The 23,023-nt window shown below is 32.4% G+C and overlaps 2 protein-coding genes across 3 annotated transcripts in view; both read left to right on the top strand.

Moving 5' to 3' along the window:
• LOC139523478 (3'-5' exoribonuclease HELZ2-like) overlaps positions 1-1,541 on the top strand; it is an 89,144-nt gene extending 87,603 nt beyond the window's left edge. The window contains exons 9-10 of the mRNA XM_071317543.1: positions 610-777; positions 977-1,541. Of these exons, the coding sequence (XP_071173644.1) occupies positions 610-777; positions 977-1,083 (275 nt within the window). The 3' untranslated portion in view covers positions 1,084-1,541. The remainder of the gene's footprint in view (positions 1-609; positions 778-976) is intronic.
• Positions 1,542-5,244: 3,703 nt separating this feature from the next.
• On the top strand, positions 5,245-20,815 carry LOC139523501 (3'-5' exoribonuclease HELZ2-like). 2 transcript variants are annotated; one of them, XM_071317571.1, is made up of 11 exons: positions 5,245-5,338; positions 6,634-6,741; positions 8,425-11,925; positions 13,042-13,127; positions 13,478-13,615; positions 14,729-14,869; positions 15,533-16,188; positions 17,221-17,448; positions 18,278-18,434; positions 19,503-19,670; positions 20,240-20,815. In XM_071317571.1, the coding sequence occupies exons 3-11, from the start codon at positions 8,486-8,488 to the stop codon at positions 20,344-20,346; spliced, it is 5,121 nt and encodes a 1,706-aa protein (XP_071173672.1). In that variant the 5' UTR covers positions 5,245-5,338; positions 6,634-6,741; positions 8,425-8,485; the 3' UTR covers positions 20,347-20,815. The 2 variants fall into 2 exon arrangements, with proteins under 2 accessions (XP_071173672.1, XP_071173663.1); XM_071317562.1 differs by lacking the exon at positions 5,245-5,338 and having other exon boundaries at positions 6,618-6,741.
• The last annotated feature ends 2,208 nt before the right edge of the window (positions 20,816-23,023 follow it).

The raw sequence follows: 23,023 nt of genomic DNA on the forward strand, positions 1-23,023 counted from the left end.
TATAGAATTCTCAGCTTCAAAAAAAGTAAAATCACAAAAATACTGAACTCTAAGGAAAATTCAAAAAGGAAAGTCCCCAATAAAATGGCAAAATGAAAAGTTCAAACACATCAAACGAATGGATAACAACTGTCATATTCCTGACTTGGCACCGACATGAAAACTTGTGAACAATTGAAACATGATAATAACGGCATGGATAAAAACTTACGACGATCACTGAACTATACGGCTCTGGCTTTGAACAGGCCCAAAAGAAAAATAGCGGGCTTGAAGTATAAACCAATTGATTTTTACGTGTTTATTATTTTTTTATTTTAGATTTTGGGTTATATGCTTAAGTCTTTAATGGAAAAAATAACTTCGAGTTTCGTAAACATATAAATGAATATAACACAACAAGTGCATCAAATGTTTCAACGCAATATCTGCAGATAATTTACATTGTACGATATGGTGAGAATGTGGAAGGAACAAGATAAAAACAAAAAAACCGTGAAAAATGATTAAAAAAGAATTGTAAAAAAATACTATCTTCTAGTTAAACGTTTTTAAGAGATCAAAAGATTAGACAGAATAACAATGTTATGCTTGTGAAATTCGTTTTAGGTGGTGAATGGGATTACGTTATATTCAGTTTGGTAAGATCTATTCCCAACTATCTAATACCAGCACAGCCGACAAGAGGATGGTGCCTCCAAAATCTAGGATTTATTACCGACAAAAACCAAATCAATGTAGCATTGACGAGGGCCAGAAAAGGGCTTGTTATTATTGGTCAGTATATAAGATGATATACTACGTTGTTTTAGTTAGTCAGGAGTTCTTACGTTTACTAGTACTTCATAAGTTTTCACTTATTTTATTTTTAGGGTACATAAACTTGTATCTTATTTCTTTTACCTGTACAATAAATAGAGTTTCTGATATATATGGTGTTTAGAGGAAAGTAATGGTATAACTATTGTTATTACAGGTAACAGAAACTTGCTTGTGTGTGACCCAGTATGGAAAGATCTTGTTCACGACTACGAAAAGAAAAATTGTATATTCAAAGGCTCAGACTTCCCACCGTCTACATAAATAGCTTCCATTACTATGTAGAAACAGAAACTGCACATATTATTGTGCATTTATAAAAAAATGACTGAATAAAAGCAATTTCTATTGTTCATTTTTTTGTGTAGATATGACAATTCTTTAATGCATTAGTTGATTTTATTTATTCAATGTTTTTTTTCAAATCAGGTCTTTGTAAAATAAATTTCACAAGTTTGAACTACGAAGGGATAAATTTCAAATCTTCTTGAAACTGGAAAAGGCAACGCTCACGCAACAGCACAAATAAAAAGAATCAATCATGAGTAATTTGAGCATTACAATCATGATAAAAAGTTACCACTGCATGAAAAGGAGTACAGAGCCTAATTATTTTTGGAGAGAAAAAAAAGTAACGCAAAATGTAACTAACTGTAATTTTTCGAAGAGGTTATGTAGTGTTGTTTTTTAATTACACATATTGTATAAATGTCATTAGTACTGTTTTGTTTCATTCTGATAATAGCAAATAAAACAATTCAATTATACTGTGTGTTTATTGTTTTGTTGTAGCTAGATACAATTTTTTTATGATGCAAAGCTTTCTTTCATTCAACTTTCATCAATACAAAAGTTGTGCCGTGGATAAGATATGATAGGTCTCAGGATTACAATATGTAAAACAATCAAAACGCGAAAACCAACGGCCTGTTTAATCTATAATATATATATAAACAAGAGTGTGTCCTAAGTACACGGATGCACCATCCGCACTATCATTTTCTATGTTCAGTGGACCGTGAAAATGGGGTAAAAACTCTAATTTGGCTTTAACATTAGACAGGACAGATAATATCATAGGGAACATGTGTAATAAGTTTCAAGTTAATTGGTCCAGGACTTCAACTTCATCAAAAACTACCTGGACCAAAAACTTTTACCTGACCTCGACCAAAAACTTTTAACCTGAAGTGGGACAGACGGACGAACGAACGAACAGACGAAGGAACAGACGGACGCATAGACCAGAAAACATAATGCCCAAAATTGGGGCATATAAAATAATTTATAAACAAATCTGGAAGACAAACTGACGAAAAGGCTCCTGAATAAGGAAAGGCATTTATGAAAAGTGGTTCAGTTAAACATGATTCACACACTCAGTTGTCTCCCTTACTAACCTAGGACAGCAGTGTTAATAACATCACAAAAACTGTCAAAATCAATTGGAAAGATAGATTCATCTCATAGGCACGAAGCACAAAACAACTAGTTAAAAGGACAAACACACACGTAGTAGAAATCCCTGAGCACTTGCAGTTACGAAAACCTATTTTCAATGACAAACAATGAATAATATTTCCCAAAACTAAAATAATAATCATTACATTTAACGGTTTAATCATAAAGACGCCATGAACAGATTGTCTAAAAAAAGCATGACATTGTGCAATGCCAAAATATAAGCATCGACAAAGGTTCATGACGGCAAGTCAGTAGATTTCTAGTTAGTTTTTTTTTATGTTAAAACAAATGAACAATGTGTGAATAAAACAAACAGGAAATGCATTGTAATAGGTAAAACTGTCAAGTATACGTGTACAGCAACCAGCATCGCATTATAAACTTGAACGGTGGAAAGTCTGCGGGCTGAATGATTCTTACTTTTTGATTGAAAGATATTACTGAGACGTGAGTAATTAAAGTTCGTTGATTGGTTGGGACAATCAAAATCTAGTAAATGTCTTTCAATCCCGTAGAGTATCGGATTTTAATCTCTATTTTAGCAATTAGATTTTGCTTGGTCATCAATCGTGCATATTGATACACATGTAACTTTTATCTATAAATAGCCGAGTCTCCTGAAGTTTTGTAAACACACACATGATTGTTTCACATGCAATCAAGTTGCTCACTGTTTATAGATTTTATACACAAAAACATAAAAAAAACTTGAAGGAACAAGTTGTTTGACAAATATGTTAACATTTACAACCATGATTTTAAGGATTAGTACGATAAGGACCTTTTTTGACACACAACATTACACGATATACTGCTTCATAACGTGTGTGGTAAAAGTTGATTGATATACAAGGCTATTCTGAATGCATTAATCTACAAAGCGAGATTACTCAGCTTTCCACTTTTATCAGCTAAGAGACGGCTAGTTTTTTTCGAGCTATTACTTGTTCTACTACTGTAATCTCTAGCTAGTCAACACTGATGTTGTGAGTTCGAACCCCGCTTGTGAGGGTGCACTCGACAGCAATCTTAATTGACTAGGATTGTCAGTTTTCTCTGAATAAAAACTGGCCGCCATGAAACAGCCTAAATGTGGCGCCTAAAAGTGGCGTGAAACATACATTAACAATTAGTCGATCAATCTAATATATATATAAAATACAAAATTGTGACCAACGAAAGTTTTTACCAGCAAATAAAAATTACAATGTAGATTCTACTTATTGCCTATTCTGGCTATAATATTGATTCACTTATAGGAAATCATAAAAAATAAACACATTTATTATACCTCAGTTATAATTTTCTATATAAAATAAGTACACAATATTTGACTATTTTTTTCAAATTGCAAGCGTTGAACTATTGGACCGGTCAATAGTTTCCAACTATGGGACCTCGATGAAACTATTTTACCACAAGCATTTTAATTGAATTGTGGAGCTCGCATGTCAGTAACTTCTAGTAGTCCTTTGTTAATTTATGCATTATTGTCATTTTGTTAAATTTCTTTTATTACCTATTCTGAGTTTAACTGATCGTATTGTTGTGTGTTTGTGTTTTCTACATTGGCTAGATGTAAAGGGGGAGAGTTGAGATCTAAAAAAAACATGTTTCACCCCGCCGCATTTTTGCGCCTGTTCCAAGTCTGGAGCCTCTGGCCTTTGTTAGTCTTGTATGACTTTTAATGTTAGTTTCTTTTATATGTTTCTGTGTTTAGTAAGACGTCCGTTATCAATGAACTAGTATACATTTTTGTTAAGTTGCCAGCTAAAGCACACCTCCGGGTGCGGGATTTTCTCGATGTATTGAAGGCTCATTGGTGGCCTTCGGCTGATGTCTTCCCTAGGGCCTGGTTGTTGTCTCTTTGACACATTACCTATTTCTATTCTCAATTTTAATACTATATGATTAAAACAATGTCAAGCCTTGTGTCATTCTGGTACGTTAAGGGCATATACAATACAGTTTTGATCCCATATTGACTGAATTTTGCTGACAATTTGCATATAGGCTATTTTGTAAGCCTGATTAAATCAATGTATGTAATAAAAAATATACCTTCATGTGCTACTTTTTGAGTAAAATGAGGTCGAATTTTATATATTTGCTAAAAATTCAGATTCGTGGACGTTATTTTCCTTTCAACAGAAGTACATATATTTTCTGTCAGCCTTCAAATGTGCATTTTATTTTTTCAAATAACTCATATTTGTCAAATATTCATGAATGTAAAATAAAACATAATTTTTTGCTGTATTTTTTTCAAAATAAAAAAAAAATCCACTATTGACGTTTTCATGAAAATTGGCACGTATAATCTTGTTATGTACAAACCAAATGGCATTTTTAAAAAGAGGGTTCAAAACAAAAAACGACAACAACTGAATTACAGGCTCCTGAGTTAGGACAGGCATATACATATAGAATGTGGCGGGGTTAATATGTTAGTGGGATTCAACCCTCCCATAACCTTGGACAGTGGTGTAACAGAACGAACTATAAAAATCAGTTGAAAAAGGCTCAACTCATCAGATGGATACAAATAGAAATACCAATAATAATAAAAAAAAAAATGGACATGGCCTGATACTTGTATACCCCCCCCCCCCCCCCCCCAAAAAAAGACACTAAGAATTTATCACAGAGTACGCACAGTTACTGACAGCTAGTTAACAACTAATAAAAAAAAAAAGATTATGCATCTAAGACTAAATTATCAATCACTACACATCTAACATTCAAAAGATTTAGTGTTTAAACGTTATAAACAGTCAGAGAAAAAACATGACCTTGTGTAATGCATTCTTTTTTGTATCGACTTTTTGTGTGAATTTTAACAACACGGATTTCGATTGTTTTTCTCAGATAATGTAAATACAACAGGTGTTACGTGAACACAAATTTGTAATTCAATTCATGTATATATCATGTATGGTTACACGCGATTTCTTTGCCATTGATTTTATTATTTTTAATCCCAGGTCAGGACGTCAAGTTGACCGCACGTGCATTTATAGTGCTAAAGGGGATATATTTTATTATTCATTTACAGGTAAACTGATGTCTAGTCTACACTCATAGAATGTAATTTAGACCTTGCCCGGTTAATTCATTGAGATAAGATACATGTACATCACAACACTAGCAAAATAGGAAGTTTATAAGTATTTTGTTGATTATTATTGTAACATTCCAGGGGCATTGACCACTCCTTCCCCAAAAATAAAATTTCTCGTACCATTTTGACTAAAACCTTCCAGTTATAAGATGGATATGTCGCGAAATACATTTTTAGACGAAACGCGCGTCTGACGTACTAAATTATAATCCTGGTATATATACCTTTGATAACTATTGTCTTAATTCTTTTGAACATGAACTTGACCTTTGACGATGACCTCATTTAAAAGTAAGGATCCATGGATCTGAAAAATAAGTGAATGTTTAATTGGTTAACTTCCAGTGATGGTTGTTTTCTTACATTACCGAAAAAATGGGGCTGATCCCAAGGTAGGGTAAACAGGTTTTGCTCCACATGTTGCAAATGTGATTGGCAAAGGTACCAGATGTCACTAGATCGCTTCAGTCAAAACGTCGTGAGGAAGTAACGAACAAATAAATAAAAGAATGTTGTAGTTATTTTTTTTTTTGGTTACGGATGAATTGACTAACAAGAAACAGTGTTTGGTGAGAAAAAAAATCTTGCAATAAAACGGATCCGGCTTAACAAGGTGAATTGAAAAAGCGCAATAGCTGTTCGATATAATTTTCAAACACATATAAAATGATATTTCAAAACCACTATACACCTAAAGAAAGAAAATGTCGGAAGAACAAGAATCAGTTCCCCTCAAAATCAAAACGTCTTTCCATGAAGAAGTGGAAAGACTTTATACGTGATTATTACTATAATATTTGTTCTCACTTATCATTTGCAAGAACAAAGAAGGTGAACACTAATCTTTACCTGTACAGATAACACGACGCCAATTGTCGTTCTTTATAAATTTTGATCTGTGAAGTTCTATTTTGACGGAGAGAAAACAGGTACGTACCTATTTTATTAGTTTCCACATGCAATTACATATTGATTCTGAAAACATTGAAAGGGTGCTAAATGTCTGAATAATAGGAACTGAAAGAAATCTTAATCTTTTTGTTTTTTTTTCAATCTTTAATACACAATTGTAACTTTAAAATACGTTATTATTTGTATTAAATTGTCCTATCACTATATCTCGAGGACGTTTTACTATATTTAAAATACATCTTGCATTTTTGAAGCTCACCAACGATATGCTATCCTTCATATTACTATTGCATAATTGTACATCTTCTACCCTATAGGCGATAATTTAATCCGTGTTATTCTGAGCGAAACGGAACAATGACTTTAAGTTGGACTTTGGATTGAAGCTAGTCCTATTTTTGTTGCTGTTTGCTGCACGTGAAAAGGTAACTACACTGATTTGAATATTTATCTTATTGCAATGACTCAAGGTATAAATTGAAGATTATTTCATGAAATATCGAAAACTTCAGATAATGTATTTAATCATGTTATAATGATGTTCACCTTATTTTACACCAAACAACCTAAACATCTACACATTTTACACTGTTCGAGAACATATGTTGATGTTAACTAAAATTGCTGGCATAGTCGCAAAACTTTTGGTTTCGTAGTTCCGAAATGGACCAGTTTATATTTTTGGCGGGTTGAATTTTCATCTTAAAATATACCGTGACTTCCCTCTTATGCCCAGAAGGAACTAAATGTTTAACATCCTTTTAGTTTTATTGTTAATTGTTAATGAGACAATTACAAATAAAAGAATACATCATGTCAAGTTCAAGCTTTATTGAAGTTGATTTATTATCAACATTAAAAATGAGTAGTGTCGATTCCTTTAATTTTAATATAAAAACTTATTAACAATACTAGACAAATAATTGGTTTTGTTATATTTTAGTCTGTTAGTTTTTCAATAGAATTCTTTCATATTTTTTTAGCCGACTATACGTTTTGGTCTTTTTCTCTTTGGTGAAGTCCGTACGATTGCCTATAATTGCCTATTTTCAATACATTTTATTTTTGAAAATAATTGTCTCATTTGCAATCATACCACATCTCTTAATTGTCATATATCGACAAAATAAGTTCCAGATGTTCTTGATACTACAAGGAGGAACGCTGGCTAACGGTCTGATGTATGTATAAGATAATACAAGGAAACAACTACTTGTATGATATACAAACCAAAGACACTACATTCCAGGTTCAGACTTGGACAAGCACATAATGATTTGGCAGGTATAAATATATCTGCGGGCGCCAAACCCTTCATACTCACAAATAACACAGCTTAGGATATAAGACTGACACTAAGCAACAACAAAATTTAATAACACACCAACAAACAAAAAGACACAAAGTGCTGAACTGAGATTTCTCGAAGTAACCAAAAACTGTATCAAAGCAAATTAAGAAATGATGAATCTCCTGTATTTAATACTAAGATATCGATCAGTACATTGCTTAGCATAACGATTATATAAATTTTAAGAAAATAATGAACTCTTAGGAAAATTCAAAACGGAAAGGCCCGAAACAAATGGCATAATCAAATGATAAAACACATCAAGCGAATGGACAACAACGGTCATATTCCTGACTTGGTACAGGCATTTCCAAATGTAGAAAATGGTAAATTGAACCTGGTTTTATAGCGCTAAACCTCTCAATTGTATGTCAGGCGCATCAAATTCCGTTATTTTTACAACTATGCGTGAACAGAAGAGATATAACCGGTAAAATAGTCAAAATATGGTTACATCAGTACAAAAAGCATCTATCAAATTTAAAAACACATTCAAATGATTTCGTGTGTTTGGCGTCAGCAAATGTAAATATCACGGGTAGACATTTTGACGTTCAATGTATATTAAAAACAGTTTCACATGGGAATAAGTGGTGTGCAGGGTTAAAAAATAAAAAGTTATGTATGAATTAATTTCAGGAAACAGACCGAGATTTAAAAGTACCCAGAAGTTCTTTAGAATGATTTAGTACAATGCAAAAATATTCATAACAACAGAATGAAGGACCGTCAATGTTCAAAGTTTGATTTTTTAAAGGCGTTTCATAAACAGACTACAGGATAACATTACATAATCAGCTTGGTTTAAAGAGTAAAATATGGATTCAGATTCTGACGATGATTGGTATGATGAAGTCACAAATCGACGCAGGAATCTTCGAAAAGATATTAATTCACAACAGGACACAAACACAGTGTCATTACATGAGACACCAGAGTCCTGGTTTCACGAGGGTTTGCAAATCAATCGATTCGAATTTATAAGGTCAGAGAAAGTATTTGTTTTCAGCCCTTTTCTATATCGGAACGTATTTTCACCATTTGATGAAAGTAAATACACAAATCAACCTAAAATTTATAAAAAATGTATAATAAACATCCTATCTATGGAAGAGGCCGTTTGTATTCCGGAAGATAACAAACAAATGGAAATAATTATTTCTGGGCGGGAAAAGTGTGGACAAACATATACAGAAGACACAGTGTATGTAAAAGTATCTAACGAGGGCGATCCCGAGAAAGATAGAAAATACTACGGCGAAGTCGTATCATTTATAGATAGAAAACGCTTCAAAAATGTGACCCATCCTGTTTTTGTTTGTCTCATTGATCGACGGCAGAGTCATCTGATGATTCCAATCTGCAAGACTATTCCAAAAATAAATATCTTACACGGACGTCTCGCAAAGAAGTATCCAGAACGTGCGAGAACAAGAGTTGAAATTCATAAACATGATTCAGTTACGAAAGATCTTAAGTTTCATACGTATCATAACATTACAGAAGGTGACAAAGAAAACTGGCTGTTTACTGTTGTTCTTTTGAAATGGAAGTCAACTAATATTCATCCCCTCGGGGCAGCCTTAGGTGTAGTACATAGTTCGAAAGACATAGAGACGGGATTGATTTCTCACCAAAACAATTTGCCGTCATGGATTGATAACCCTTCTGACGATGAAATCGGAAAATTAAGAGATGAAATTGAAGCTAACAAAAAACAAGACAAAACCGGATCCGAAAAAATATTTACAATAGCTAGAATGGAGGAAAATTTTATAAATCACGGTTTTAGTATTAAGAGAGTTAAGAACAACATAGTTTGCGTTGGTATTCATGTCACTGACGTCAGCAGGATTGTTCACAAAGATGATGTCATAGATTTCCAAGCGCAATCCCGCGGATTTTCTTTTCAAAGCACAAAACCAGCACAGAATACACTTATGCTGCCTGATCATATCAACAATCGGTGCAGCCTAAAACCAAGTTGTAGAAGATATGCATTATCAGTTTTCGTTGAATTAGACCAAACTGACAAATGCAATCTACGTATCGAAGTCAAAAAAATTTGTAGAACGATAATAAGTTCATCTGCTCATTATAATTACACAGAAATTGAAGACATTCTCAACAATCGAGGTATACTAGATGCTATTTTTGCTGACGACATACAGCTACTTTTTCAATTGTCAAAGAAACTGAAATTCCAACGTCTTAGAACGGAGTCTTTTACAACCCTAGTTACTGTAGATTTTACAACTGCAGATAACATTATGAAAACAAGAAAAGCACATTCTTTAGTTGAAGAGTACCTTAATCTTGCCAACAACACAATAGGAAGCATTCTGATGCAAAACTTTCCAATGGATGTACCTGTTTTCCATCCATTACAATTGGCCAAAGGTAGCAGAAATAAACCAATAGATTGGTATTTCTTCCACAAATATTTTGCTCATCTTTTGTGCAGCAAACAAGGAGAGAGCATAGAAAAAATAGGAAAGTTATCAATTCATAATGCACCAACAGGACCAACTTATTTGTATCGAAGGTTAGCCGACAACTCCCGTATGAGTGAAAATGAATATGAAAATATTGAAAATGAGAACAGACTTTTTGTTCCAATACAGTCACATGTTTTAGAACAAATTTTAGAATTTGTTCAAACAAATGAAAATATTGACAAAGCAGTTGAACTTATTTGTTCTGATAACATTCATCCTAAACAGAGTATAGCTTTGAAAGATTGGCAATCATTTGAACCTATTCCTCAATACAGAATGTCTATACTTCATAGAGAAAATCCGTCTGTTCATTTCACATGCCCTCTTAGTAGATACTGTGACATCATTGTCCAACGACTGATTAATGCCTATTTAGATGAGGAAGAGACAGTCACTCCATATGAATTTTCTGAATTACGAACAATTTGTTTGTATTTGAATTCGACATTGAAAGAAAGAAAAAATTTCAATTTGCAGTACAAAGAATTGGTCCTGACAAATTATCTAAAGACACAGCCAACAATATTTCAGGGTTTCATTTCTCATGTATCAGAAGAAAAATACGACATTTTTATACCAGGACTTCATGAAACCACAATGAAAAATTTGTCGGTAAAATTCAGCGAAATAGGTGTATGTAGTATTCCTGAAATTAGTGAGGACAACGATATGCTCTTATTCAAAGACTCATGTTTAAAAGTAACAGTAAAATGGAGAAAACGTTTATATAGCTTTAAATCTACGATATTTGCACAACCAATGGCCGATGGAGTACAAACTAGAACTGATAAGTACACAAAGATATATCCTCACCTGAACGCTGAATTTGTTAGCTTTAAATCTTGGAAAACCATACTGCGACTTGTCTTGAAAGAACAAAATAATGAATTATTCCATGAAATGTTAAAAAAAGAAATAGAACAAATGATGCAAACACTTGAAAGAAACAAGCGGCACATAGATAGTTATACAAACAGTGTCTCTGATGTTAATTCTGAAGTATCCGACCAGGTTATAATTGATCACTTTGTTCCGTTTCAAACATCATTTCGTCATGGACAAATTGTTACAGTTCAATTATCAGCTAAAGAATTATCAGGAATTTTGACACCAGTTCCACAAATAATAAGCCTGACAAACGGTATAAAATTTTGCCTACCACATGTACAAGATCCAATCAAAACCTTCTTGAGATATGCCGAGAAAAGTTCATTACCATATTACAAAAACATAGAGGATTACAAAAATATCTGGCTCCCTATTGTTGAAATGGAATCAACTTTTAATGCTGTTGATAACGAGGAATCAGTCGTAATCAATGAATTATCCCTTAAATTTAAAAACACCCAAGGCTTTTTTGAGTTGGATCAAGAATTTTGTGACAAACGTGATTTAGAATTTGGATATATTCCTGAAGTAGATAATGATGAAACAGGATTATTGATAAATGAAAATAAAACATACTTTTCGTTACCGAGTGGAAATTTTCTTTGTATAATGCAAGCTCAAGACCTCGACTTGGAGACCACACAGAAAATAGGCAATCAAGTACTACATAAAGATACATATTTATGGAACGGACACGCAGAAACTACTAAAATATGTAGATATGAAAAATTAGAAAGGGGAGGAAATGGTGGCCAACGTAGAACAACAAAAGTTCGAGTAGCATTTCAACTTCACGAAAATAGTTCTCAGCCACCTGCTACTACGTTAGACGACTGTAGACTGGAGGTAATTTATAAATCGCCAGTTGATAGGTAAGAATGCATAATAACCCATTATTATAATAATACTAAAAAATGGTTATAAAAAATCATAAATATGCAAATACAATAAATGATTTTGGAACTTAAAATGTACGTTGTTGTAAAAGAGGGACGAAAGATACCAGAGGGACAGTCAAACTCATAAATCGAAAATAAACTGACAACGCCATGGCTAAAAATGAAAATGACAAACAGACAAACAATAGTACGTGTTGCTTATGTGATAACAAATCCGGTAAAAAGTCTATTTCGGTAGGTCACATTCGTGAAAGGGAAGGGGATTGTAGTAGTTTCCTGTTTACAAAACTTTGAATTTTTCGAAAAACTAAGGACTTTCTTATCCCAGACATAGATTAACTTAGCCGTATTTGGCACAAGTTATTAGAATTTTGGAACCTCAATGCTCTTCAATGTTAAGATAATATTTTCGTCTTTATCAGAAGAAAACCATGCATATCAGATTGTGTCCTCTTTTTTATTTTACTTCTTAATGCTCCATTATGATATTGGAGATCGGAGATGAAAAGGAATAATCTCAATAAAATAAAATACTTTATGACAAGAATTGGTTGGTTCGACCTTGGACATGTTGGACTAGTCATGGAAATTCTGTGTACCTTAGTTTGTTTTGTTATAGATAGAAGTAAGCTTACCGTATTCGTTTTTCATAATTCAGATTTGCAATATCACCATATAATTATACGCTTACGATAATACAATCTTAATAGCATGATTATTACTTGGAAATAAGGCTGTAAATGTTTAAGCTGACTTGATGACCGAAACCAATACCAGAGGGTTTTACATTTTGTATAGTTCCAACGAATGATTTTGTTTTATTTAAAGTATCCAATGTGCTCTTCAACTTTACACTTGTTTGGCTATATATTACTATTTTGATCGCGCGTCACTGATGAGTCTTATGTAGACGAAACGCGCGATTGGCGTATTAATTCATAAGCACCTTTGATAACTATTAACTTACATATACTGCTGGCCATCAATTAAGGAAACAGTGGCATTTATTGTGTTACATGAGGAAATATCATATCTGACATTATAGTTCTTATCAAAATTGTTTGTTATATGTAGTATTGAAATTAACAGGCGCCTTGAAACCCATCTGAAAAAAATACGACAAGCTAGTGATTTAGCGAAAAATATAGCAGTTGGAAAGGATATCAATATTCCAGGTACGTATACTTATGTCATTAACAATTTCCTGTTGACTTTTTCCTTTATTTACTTTCATTAATAGTTCAATCATGTGTGTCGAAATTGTTTTGTTAATTCAAGTACTAGTATTATTTATTTGCTTATTGTGTTTTCTGTTTGTACATGACAGGTCATTACATTTGTTTTGTTGTTTGCAAACGTTAATCAATTTTTTCTGTCTTTCTTTCTTCTTTTATTGCATCAACTTTTGTGTACTTAATGTATGACGAGAGATCAAAACCAGCGTTCGATAGTTACAATATATTTGTCATGAACTTTAATCTTATTGCAAAACTTTATGTTATCTTCTCATTATATTTTTTTATAGATCGAATACATTTGGAAATTGCGGAACAGATTATACAAGAAGGTCTGAAGGTTGATATATGGGAAAATAATGCACAACAGCACTGGGCTATTAAAACATCTCTCAAAAAAAGATTTAAACTCATCCAAGGTCCTCCTGGTATGCCATGTTAAGCATCTTATATACATAAGATAGTTATCAAAGATACCAGGATTATAATTTAATACACCAGACACGCGTTTCGTCTACACAAGACTCATTAGTGACGCTCAGATCAAAATAGGTAATAACTAATAATAAAATAAGAAAATCTTTAAGTCTGGTTCATGGCATTCAAATAACCCAGTGTTTTCATCCCGAAATGCAATTTGATACAATTGTTCAGAATTTTTTATTTAAGTGCTTCAACATACATTTTATTCGGCCTTTTAACTCTCTTTATATTCCTTTATTTATGGTATAAACTAATGATTATTTACCCTGTTTTATAAGGAAACTTTACTTTTCTACATTTTCTAGAGATATAGGGGAGGGTTGGGATCTCATAAACATGTTTAACCCCGCCGCATTTTGTGCCTGTCCCAAGTCTGGAGCCTCTGGCCTTTGTTAGTCTTGTTTTATTTTTAATTTTAGTTTCTTGTGTACAATTTGGAGTTTAGTATGGCGTTCATTATCACTGAACTAGTATATATATTTGTTTAGGGGACAACTGAAGGACGCCTCCGGGTGCTGAAATTTCTCACTGCATTGAAGACCTGTTGGTGACCTTCTTCTGTTGTCTGTTCTATGGTCAGGTTGTTGTCTCTTTGACATATTCCCTATTTCCATTCTCAATTTTATTCAGTTTGTGAAAACATTTATAATTTATTTGATAGTAATTGTATGATGTTGTTAACTGTGGAACTACCGTACAATTTCAATTTGTAATAGTCTTTTAAGGTATGAGTAAGTATCAATTATTTCCAGCTCCGTTTATTATCCTGAAATACAATACAAAAAAGTTTTTAAGATATCATTTGCGTTCCTACAGTTGTGATGAACTCATCAAGTTATAAATGTCAAACGTATTTCAATGACATTATGTTTGTATCAAGTGCATTGCTGCTTAATAGTACATTAACAAATTCTTACTAAAAAGTAATTTTATAAGTAACTAGATGCAAGAAAAGAAACGTTTTGACTACGAGGGACCATGCTACATGTAAATCCAGAAAACCTTTTATTTAATCTCGATTCATTTTTAATATCTATCTTTTATTTTTCGTTACATAGGCACAGGGAAAACTTACATTGGTGTTAAGCTTGTTTATCTTTTCAACAAATTTAACACCTTGATGCAACAGAGGACGGGTGATACTAAGAATCAGATAATTTTCTGTGGACCTTCAAACAGATCTGTCGATTTAGTTGCACGTGAGTATTATATTAAAGTGTATAGAAATATAATTAGCATTATTTTAAAATTTGGATATTGACCTACTTATCAACAAAGTATTCTTTTGACTTGAAGATACGCTAAAATGATCTTTTAATAAATACTATTACACATTTTAAAGGTAGTAGCATAATGCACAATGCACACTGAAATGGAGGTGAGCTATCCAAAGTCAGGAGCCTGTAATTCAGTGGCTGTCGTTTGTTCATGTGTTACATATTTGTTTTTTCGTTCTTTTTTGTATATAAATAAGGCCGTTAATTTTCTCGTTTGAATTGTTATACATTATCATTTGGGGGACTTTTAAAGCTGGCTATGCGGTATGGGCTTAGCTCATTGTCGAAGGCCTTATGGTGACCTGTAGTAGTTAATTTCTGTGTCATTTGGTCTCTTGTAGAGAGTTGTCTTATTGGCAATCGTACGTCATCTTCTTGTTTATATATACTTTTGAAGTAACGAAATTCTATATATTTATTCAAATTGCAGTAATAGCTTTATTTTTTTATATATTCGTTTTAATTATGAATTTGCAATTGTTTAAATAATCCGAATGATTAATTCAAATGTATATCTTCTACAATACATTTATTCCGGCACTTGTCTTGAAGACTGTACAAAATGTTTTATCGTATATTGCATAGGCCTTGTATTAGAGAAATTGGGACCGAAAGCTCCTCGTATTATTAGAATGTATGGCAGTGCTATTGAACAAATAAGCTTTCCAATTCCTGGAAGGGCAAGTGTTAACAGACGTAATATATCCGATGCCAAAACAGATCCCTACCTGGTTGATCATGGAGTTGTTCTGCATCACATAATTCGTCAAGATGGAAAGCCATATGCCGCACGCTTACGGGAAATTGATAGAAAATTTTCCGATGATGTCAGGATGCTAGAAGAAACAGATGAGCGAAATAGGAAGCCTTTAAAAACGACAGTTGCAGACATAAAGGAATATAAAGGTATCCAGAGTAAGGCAACAAAAGGGGAGCTTCCACACTGTGACGTCATATTTTGTACAACTTCACTGGTAGCAAACCCAAAAGTCCTAAAAGCTACAAAAGACAGAGTTTACCAGCTTATAATTGATGAGAGTGGAATGTGTTCAGAACCATCAACAATAGTTCCTATGATAGCAACATCTGCGAAACAGGTTGTTCTAATTGGTGACCATAAACAATTGCGTCCGATAATTAAATGTAAAGAAGCAGCAAAATTAGGACTAGAAACCTCGCTTTTTGAAAGATATTCAGAAAATATCCAATACAAAACCATGCTACAAGAACAGTATAGAATGGTATGTTATAAGCATAAAGCTTGATCCAAGATGTTGGAGAGAGTTCGTTTGACAAACAGGATCTACTATTTGTTCTTTTATCTAATTTTCAACCTTTACTTAACTAGCTTGTTGTCTTCCCTTTTTAAAATTCTTCTCAAAACATAATTTTCTTATCGTATTCCAATTAAAAGTGAAATTAACAAGCATTCAAATGACGTCTTAACGTCAAATAGTATCATACTGTCGATAGCGACAATATGACTGAGTGTGTATGTGCATGGCGGATGATCATGTATAGTAGAAGTGGGTCGAAATATGCCAAATATCTTCAATTTTATTAGTTGAAATGAAACGTACAAAACGAATACGATAAAAAAAAAAAACAGTCTACGAAACACTTAGGAGATGCTTATCGTGGCAACGCATAGGGGTCGCTCCTTTTTATGATTCATCAATAGATTCCCTTAGTTTTTGTTTGTTAACTTTTTCCTTATTCTTAAACGATTGATGAGATTGGAACATCGGTGAAGTACCTTATTTTTTTCTAGTACAGAACTTAGATTTCCTTAAATTGCAACAACGCATTTGTGTACTATGAAAATTCGTAGATTCCAAGAGACTAAAAAATCAACAATATAAGAGACACACAAAACATCAAGTAAAGAAATAGAAAAAGAAAAGTTTTACTAAAAATCTAAAATGTAGCGATACGAACCAAACATATAGAGTATTTAAAATTTATACAGCATCTAACCTCTAAAACTCACTTGCATATAAAGTTCAGAGAAAAACTAAATGAATCTAACAATCAAAGTGAATTAAGTATTTTAGTATGGCACGCTGTATATTAATTGACATTCCATATTTTTGAATGCCATATGTTGACATCTCGTTGTACTTTTGATGATATTATTAATAAATAAATACCTCAATAACTTTAAAATTATTTTCATGCATCTTAAATGTACTAGGAAAACATGAAAACAATATTCTTATTCTGTCTAAGATATTCAGCTGGTACATTTGAACGCTTGGGTTTTTTTTTTACAGCATCCTAAAATATGCGTATTCCCGTCCAAACACTTTTATGATGGTGAATTAAAAACTCATCCTGATGTTGGAATATCGCCTCAACCATTGGGCATGTGGCCACGTATGATGGATGGATATTATCCACACGTGTTTTGTCATGTAGAAGGAGAAGAACAGACATTAACGGTTAAAACTGATGCTGGAAATGAACAGTCAAGGTTCAATGATGCCGAAGTTCAACAAGTGGTAAGACATGCTAACCCTAAATCACATCATATTTTTTTATTGCTACAAAACATATCCCGTAAGGCAAGGGACCCCATATCAAATGGTTTAAAAGGCAAATATATATTTCTTTTTTTTTTAAATCTGAATCACAGCTATATATTGTTACTTATAAAATCTGTACTTCACATTTAGTAGACATTGAAATATGCCCGCAGTAATATTTTTTTGTATCCTCTGTTTTCTATTTGCATTTGTTTGGGATGTAGTGATTGTCACATTCTAAATTGAAATATTTATATTGTACATCGAGACTAATCTTATTATAAGCAGACTGCGCACAACCTATAAAAACGAAAATCTGCTTCCCAAATAAACACTTATCGAGCAAATGAATAACTTTTACACATAGTACAAAAGACAATTTTCCACATGACCTTTTATGTTAATAAAAACTGTTATATAATACAAGCATATTCCCCCCATTTTTTTTTAAAGAATTACTTTTTTAATCATAATATCCCTGTTCTTAATAACAAAGACACTCATGACATAGACGACATTATTAAAGTGTGAGCATGCACGTGCGCAGAACGTGTTAATTGAGAAAATCTAGAGAATATGTTACTTCATAGAAATTGGAATTTTACAATTTGAAGTAAAATTCATCGCGTTTGTTATAGATTCTAGATTGCAGTTGTCCATCTATATCAATTTCGAGAAAAAAGATCCAGATATGAAGCAAACATTCCAGTTAAAATTATTATTCAGATATAGTCTTGTAATACTTGTAAAATCGATTGTTTTTCTTTGTTTTACCTGGTTTTAATGGAATATAGATATTTTTAAGATGAAAGTTTTTCAACATATGGTAGAAAACGAGAATGTTCCACTTTCAAGCATCAATGTCATATCTCAGTATAACGCCCAGTGCACAGCATTGAGAGAGGAATCTGTAAACACTGGAATAACAATCCCTATAGTATCCACTGTAGTGGCCAGTCAAGGTTATTATGTTTTATCAGTACCAAACGATTTATTATTCTATAGTTTAGTTTGCCTTCTAAGTTAAAATAAAAGTCTGGTAACCCGACCTGTACATTTTGTTTAAACGAAAAACTTGAATTGCGTACTGTACAGCTGCTGACTTAGTATTAGATTAGGTAAGAATTTGTATATTAAATTTTAGTTTTTGTAAGATATAGTTTCTCAAGTCAATTTTTTTGTGAATAATTTCTTAGTGGTCAGTTCAAAGTAGAATTCATTACTGATTTCCAAATTGAAAAAGTAACTTCGAATACAAATTCATTTATTAATTAACCTTGCTCGGCTTTGGGTTATATTGTCCTTTCAAGATTTTTTTTAGCTAGCTCTTCACCTTTTGAATGGGTTTGAATGTTCGAATAGTTTGGCCTCCAGCATCACTGAAGAGACAATAATTGTCAGAATGAACATCTGGTGCAATAACGTTTGTAACGCTTATGTCATTTGTAAATTTTAAATAACGTTAATGAAAGATCTAGTCCCTAAGCATACCGTCTTATGAAGCATTAACTGTTTTATTGAACTTGTTTTATGTATACAAGTACCTTCCTTTCAAACATGTATGGTTCTGTGTGGTACTCGCCGAATTTTGTTATTGTCTCTCCCATTTTATATATCGTGTCATAAGTGAATAGTTACTCAATTGAAAAGGAAAGGAAACTATTAATATAAAAAATCATTTTTTCTGGTTGAAATCTGTTAGTACATTTTCTAAGCTGTTTCTTGTACGAAGAATGTAAAAAAAAATGTTCAATCTGTGTGTTGCCGTTTAAATTCAATTGTTTATCTGTTTTACAGGATTCAGTTTTTCGGAAAACATTTTTTTGCAGATTTTGATCTCTAAACTAAATTAGATAAAAATGTATTTAACAATGTATAATGTAAAAATGTAGAATCAATAATATACTTGTACAAAAATGTAACCAAAATAAATGAATAAAATTGTCATAAAATATTTAAAACATCCCGCTTGACGTTTGATATTAAATATCGAGTCAAAATAAAGTATAGTTCTTCGAAATGCATTATAGGTGGAGAATGGGATTATGTTATATTCAGTTTGGTAAGATCTTTACCTAACTATCGAATACCAGAACAACCGACAAGGGGATGGTGCCTCCAGAATCTTGGATTCATTACTGACAAAAACCAAATCAATGTGGCACTGACGAGGGCTAGAAAAGGACTTGTTATTATTGGTCAGTATATAAGATGATATACTACGTTGTTTTAGTCAGTCAGGATTTTTTACGTTAATTTCATACTTTTTCACGCATCTATTTTTTAGGGTATATGAAATTTAAACTGATCTCTTATTTCTTTTACCTGTACTATACCATCAATAGCGTTGGGTATTGATTTTTGACTGCTTTTAGATTTACAGATTTTAAAATTTTGTCTCTTTAGGAGTTCGAAACCTTCTTAACGTTGATTGAAAATAAACTTTATTCTGCAAATATATGGATTTAGGTGATATTATCTAGCTTAAATTTAGAAGCAATTCATACTTTTGTAACACTTGCGCAAAACAAAACCCCAAACAAACAGAGTGTTTTTCTATGCTAAGGATAATGTAAACGAAAAATATATATGCATGTCTTTCTCGCTCAAAATATATGCACAAAATTCTAAAAACATCAGTCAGGTTTGCGGTAATATTTGTTTTAAGATTAGAATCAACTAGAATATAATATAGCCTAACATAAGCATTGTTTCTGATATATATGGTGTTAAAAGAAAAGTAATGGCATAACTATTATTATTACAGGTAACATAAACTTGCTTGTGTGTGACCAAGTATGGAAAGATCTTGTTCACGACTACGAAAAGAAAAATTGTATATTCAAAGGCTCAGATTTCCCACCGTCTACATAACTAGCTTCCATTACTATGTAGAAACAGAAACTGCACATATTATTGTGTATTTATATAAAAATGACTGAATAAAAGCAATATATATTGATTGTTTATAAATATGACATTTCTTTATTGTATTTGATGATTTTGTTTTTATTAAAAATTTTATTTTCCAAATTAGATCTTTTTAAAATTCAATTTTGCAAGTCTATCAGTAGCAATCTTGAAACATAAAAAGGCAACAGCATATGAAACGGGAAGAATCAAGGATGAGTATTTTGAGCATTACAATCTTGATAAAGAGATACCAATACAACAGAAGAGTATAGAGCCTAAATATTTTGAGAAGAAAAAACAGTAAAACAAAATCTTACTTACTGTAATTATTCGAAGAGGTTTTGTAGTGTATTGTAATTACACGTAATGTATGATTGTTGGTAGTACTTTTGTTCACTTCTGACAATAGCAAATAAAATAGATCAATTATCCTGTGTGTTTATTGGTTTATTGTAGCTAGATACAATTTTGTATGATGAAAAAATTCCCTTTATTCAACCTTCATCAAATAAACAAACTTATGACGTGGTTAGGATACGATAGGTCTTATGATAATAGTATGTAAAAAAACAAAATTGGAAAACTACGGCCTGTTTTATCTGAAAAATAATTTATAAACAAATATGGTAGATAAACTGATGAAAGGCTCCTGAACAAAGAAAGTCATTAGAGGAAAGACACTCATGAAAATTGGTTGGATTAAAATGTTTCACACACTCAGTTGTCTAACTAACCTAGAACAGCAGTGTTAATAAAATATAATAACTGTCAAAATCAATTGGAAAGACTGTGCCATCTCATAGACACGAAGCACAAAACAACTAATTAAAAGCACGTTGTAGTGATCTCTTAGTACTTGCAGCGACGGAAACCTAGTTCAAAGTTGTTAACAACAAAAAATAAATAATATTTCCCAAAACTTGATTAATAATCATTCAATTTTAACGGTTTAATCATAAAGACGTCATGAACAGATTGACTGAAAAAAACATCACATTGTGCAATGCCGAAATATAAGCATCAAAAAGGGTTCATAACGGAAAGTCAGTAGATGTCTAGTCTATGTTAAAACAATGTGTGAATAAAACAAACAGAAGTACAAAGTAATAGGTAAAACTGTCAAGTATACATGGTATACGTTAACAGCAACCAGCATCGCTTTACAAACTGTATCACGCCTCTCGGTGCGGGATTTTCTTGCTCTTTTGAAGGCCCATTGGTGGTCTAAGTAGTTATTGTCTCGTATGGTTCGGACAATCCAAACCTAGTAAATGTATTTCAATCCCGTAGATTATCGGATTTGTAATCTCTATTCAACAATAAGATTTTGCCTGGTCATCAATCGTCCATATTGACACACAGGTAACTTTTATCTATTGATAGTCGAGTCTCCTGAAGTTTTGTAAACACGTACATGGTTGTTTCACATGCAATATCTAGTCGCTCACTGTTTGTACATAGTTAATACACGAGAAACATGAGAAAGAACATTTGAAGGAAATAATGGTGATGATGTTTCATGATGAGAGAACAAATATGTTAACATTTATTACCATGATTTTAAGGATTAGTACGATAAGGACCTTATTTGACACACAACAATACACTATATACTGCTTCACAACGTGTGTCATATAAGTTTATTGACATGCCAGTTCCATAAATAGTAAGCCTGACAAATGGTATCAAATTTTGCCTAACACATGGACAAGATCCAATCAAAACATTTTTGAGGTATGAATCAATTTATTCACACTGAATTTAAGTTGTGTAAGTTGTTTTTGATTCATAATAAAAATAATGTTTTCACGAAAGTTATGGTTTAACTATTTATATTCCTGGTAACAGAAACTTGCTTGTGTGTGACTCTGTTTGAAAAGATCTTATTCACGACTACGAAAAGAAGAATTGTATGTTCACTGGCAGAAACTACCCACCGGCTACATAATTAGACGTCTTTACTTTTTGAAACACAATGTGCACGTGGTGTATTTTATGAAATAAAAATGACAGAATAAAGGCATTTTATGTTGTTAATTATGAACATTAAGAGCGGCGACAAATAAGTTTTTGATATGATAATTCTTAACTATAATATTAGAAATATGTTTTCCTCATCAGACATTTGACAAAAGTCAATTTAATAAGTCTTTCAACAACACAGAAGGGATAAAAACATGAGGCGACAATGACGCTGCAGCATATCAAATATGAAGATCCAGTTAGAGTAAAAGAGGAACGAAAGATACCAAAGGGACAGTCAAACTCATAAATCTAAAACAAACTGACAACACCATTGCTAAAAATGAAAAAGACAAACAAACAACAGCACACATGACACAATATAGAAAACTAAAGAATAAACAACACTAACCCCACCAATAAAACTAGGGGTGATCTCAGGTGCCCCGGAAAGATAAGCAAATCCTGCTCCGAATGTGGCACCCGTCGTGTTGCTTATGGGATAACAAATCCGATAAATAGTCTAATTCGGTAGGTCACATTCATGAAAGGGAAGGGGATTGTAGTTACGACGTAAGGAACATATCCGATTTCATTTGTGAAACGGTTATTCCATAATGGTCAACCAACTCGTGATGGCATACGTAAAATTTACGAAGGGATGATTTCATCTTCA

Source organism: Mytilus edulis, chromosome 1 (assembly GCF_963676685.1).
Source record: "Mytilus edulis chromosome 1, xbMytEdul2.2, whole genome shotgun sequence".
Taxonomy (NCBI): Eukaryota; Metazoa; Mollusca; class Bivalvia; order Mytilida; family Mytilidae; genus Mytilus; species Mytilus edulis.

Coding starts and splice junctions, on each gene's coding strand:
- LOC139523501 (XM_071317571.1), top strand. CDS start 8,486: ATGGATTCAGATTCTGACGATGATTGGTATGATGAAGTCACAAATCGA. Junction 11,926..13,041: donor TATAAATCGCCAGTTGATAG/GTAAGAATGCAT, acceptor TGAAATTAACAG/GCGCCTTGAAACCCATCTGA. Junction 16,189..17,220: donor TACAAGAACAGTATAGAATG/GTATGTTATAAG, acceptor TTTTTTTTACAG/CATCCTAAAATATGCGTATT.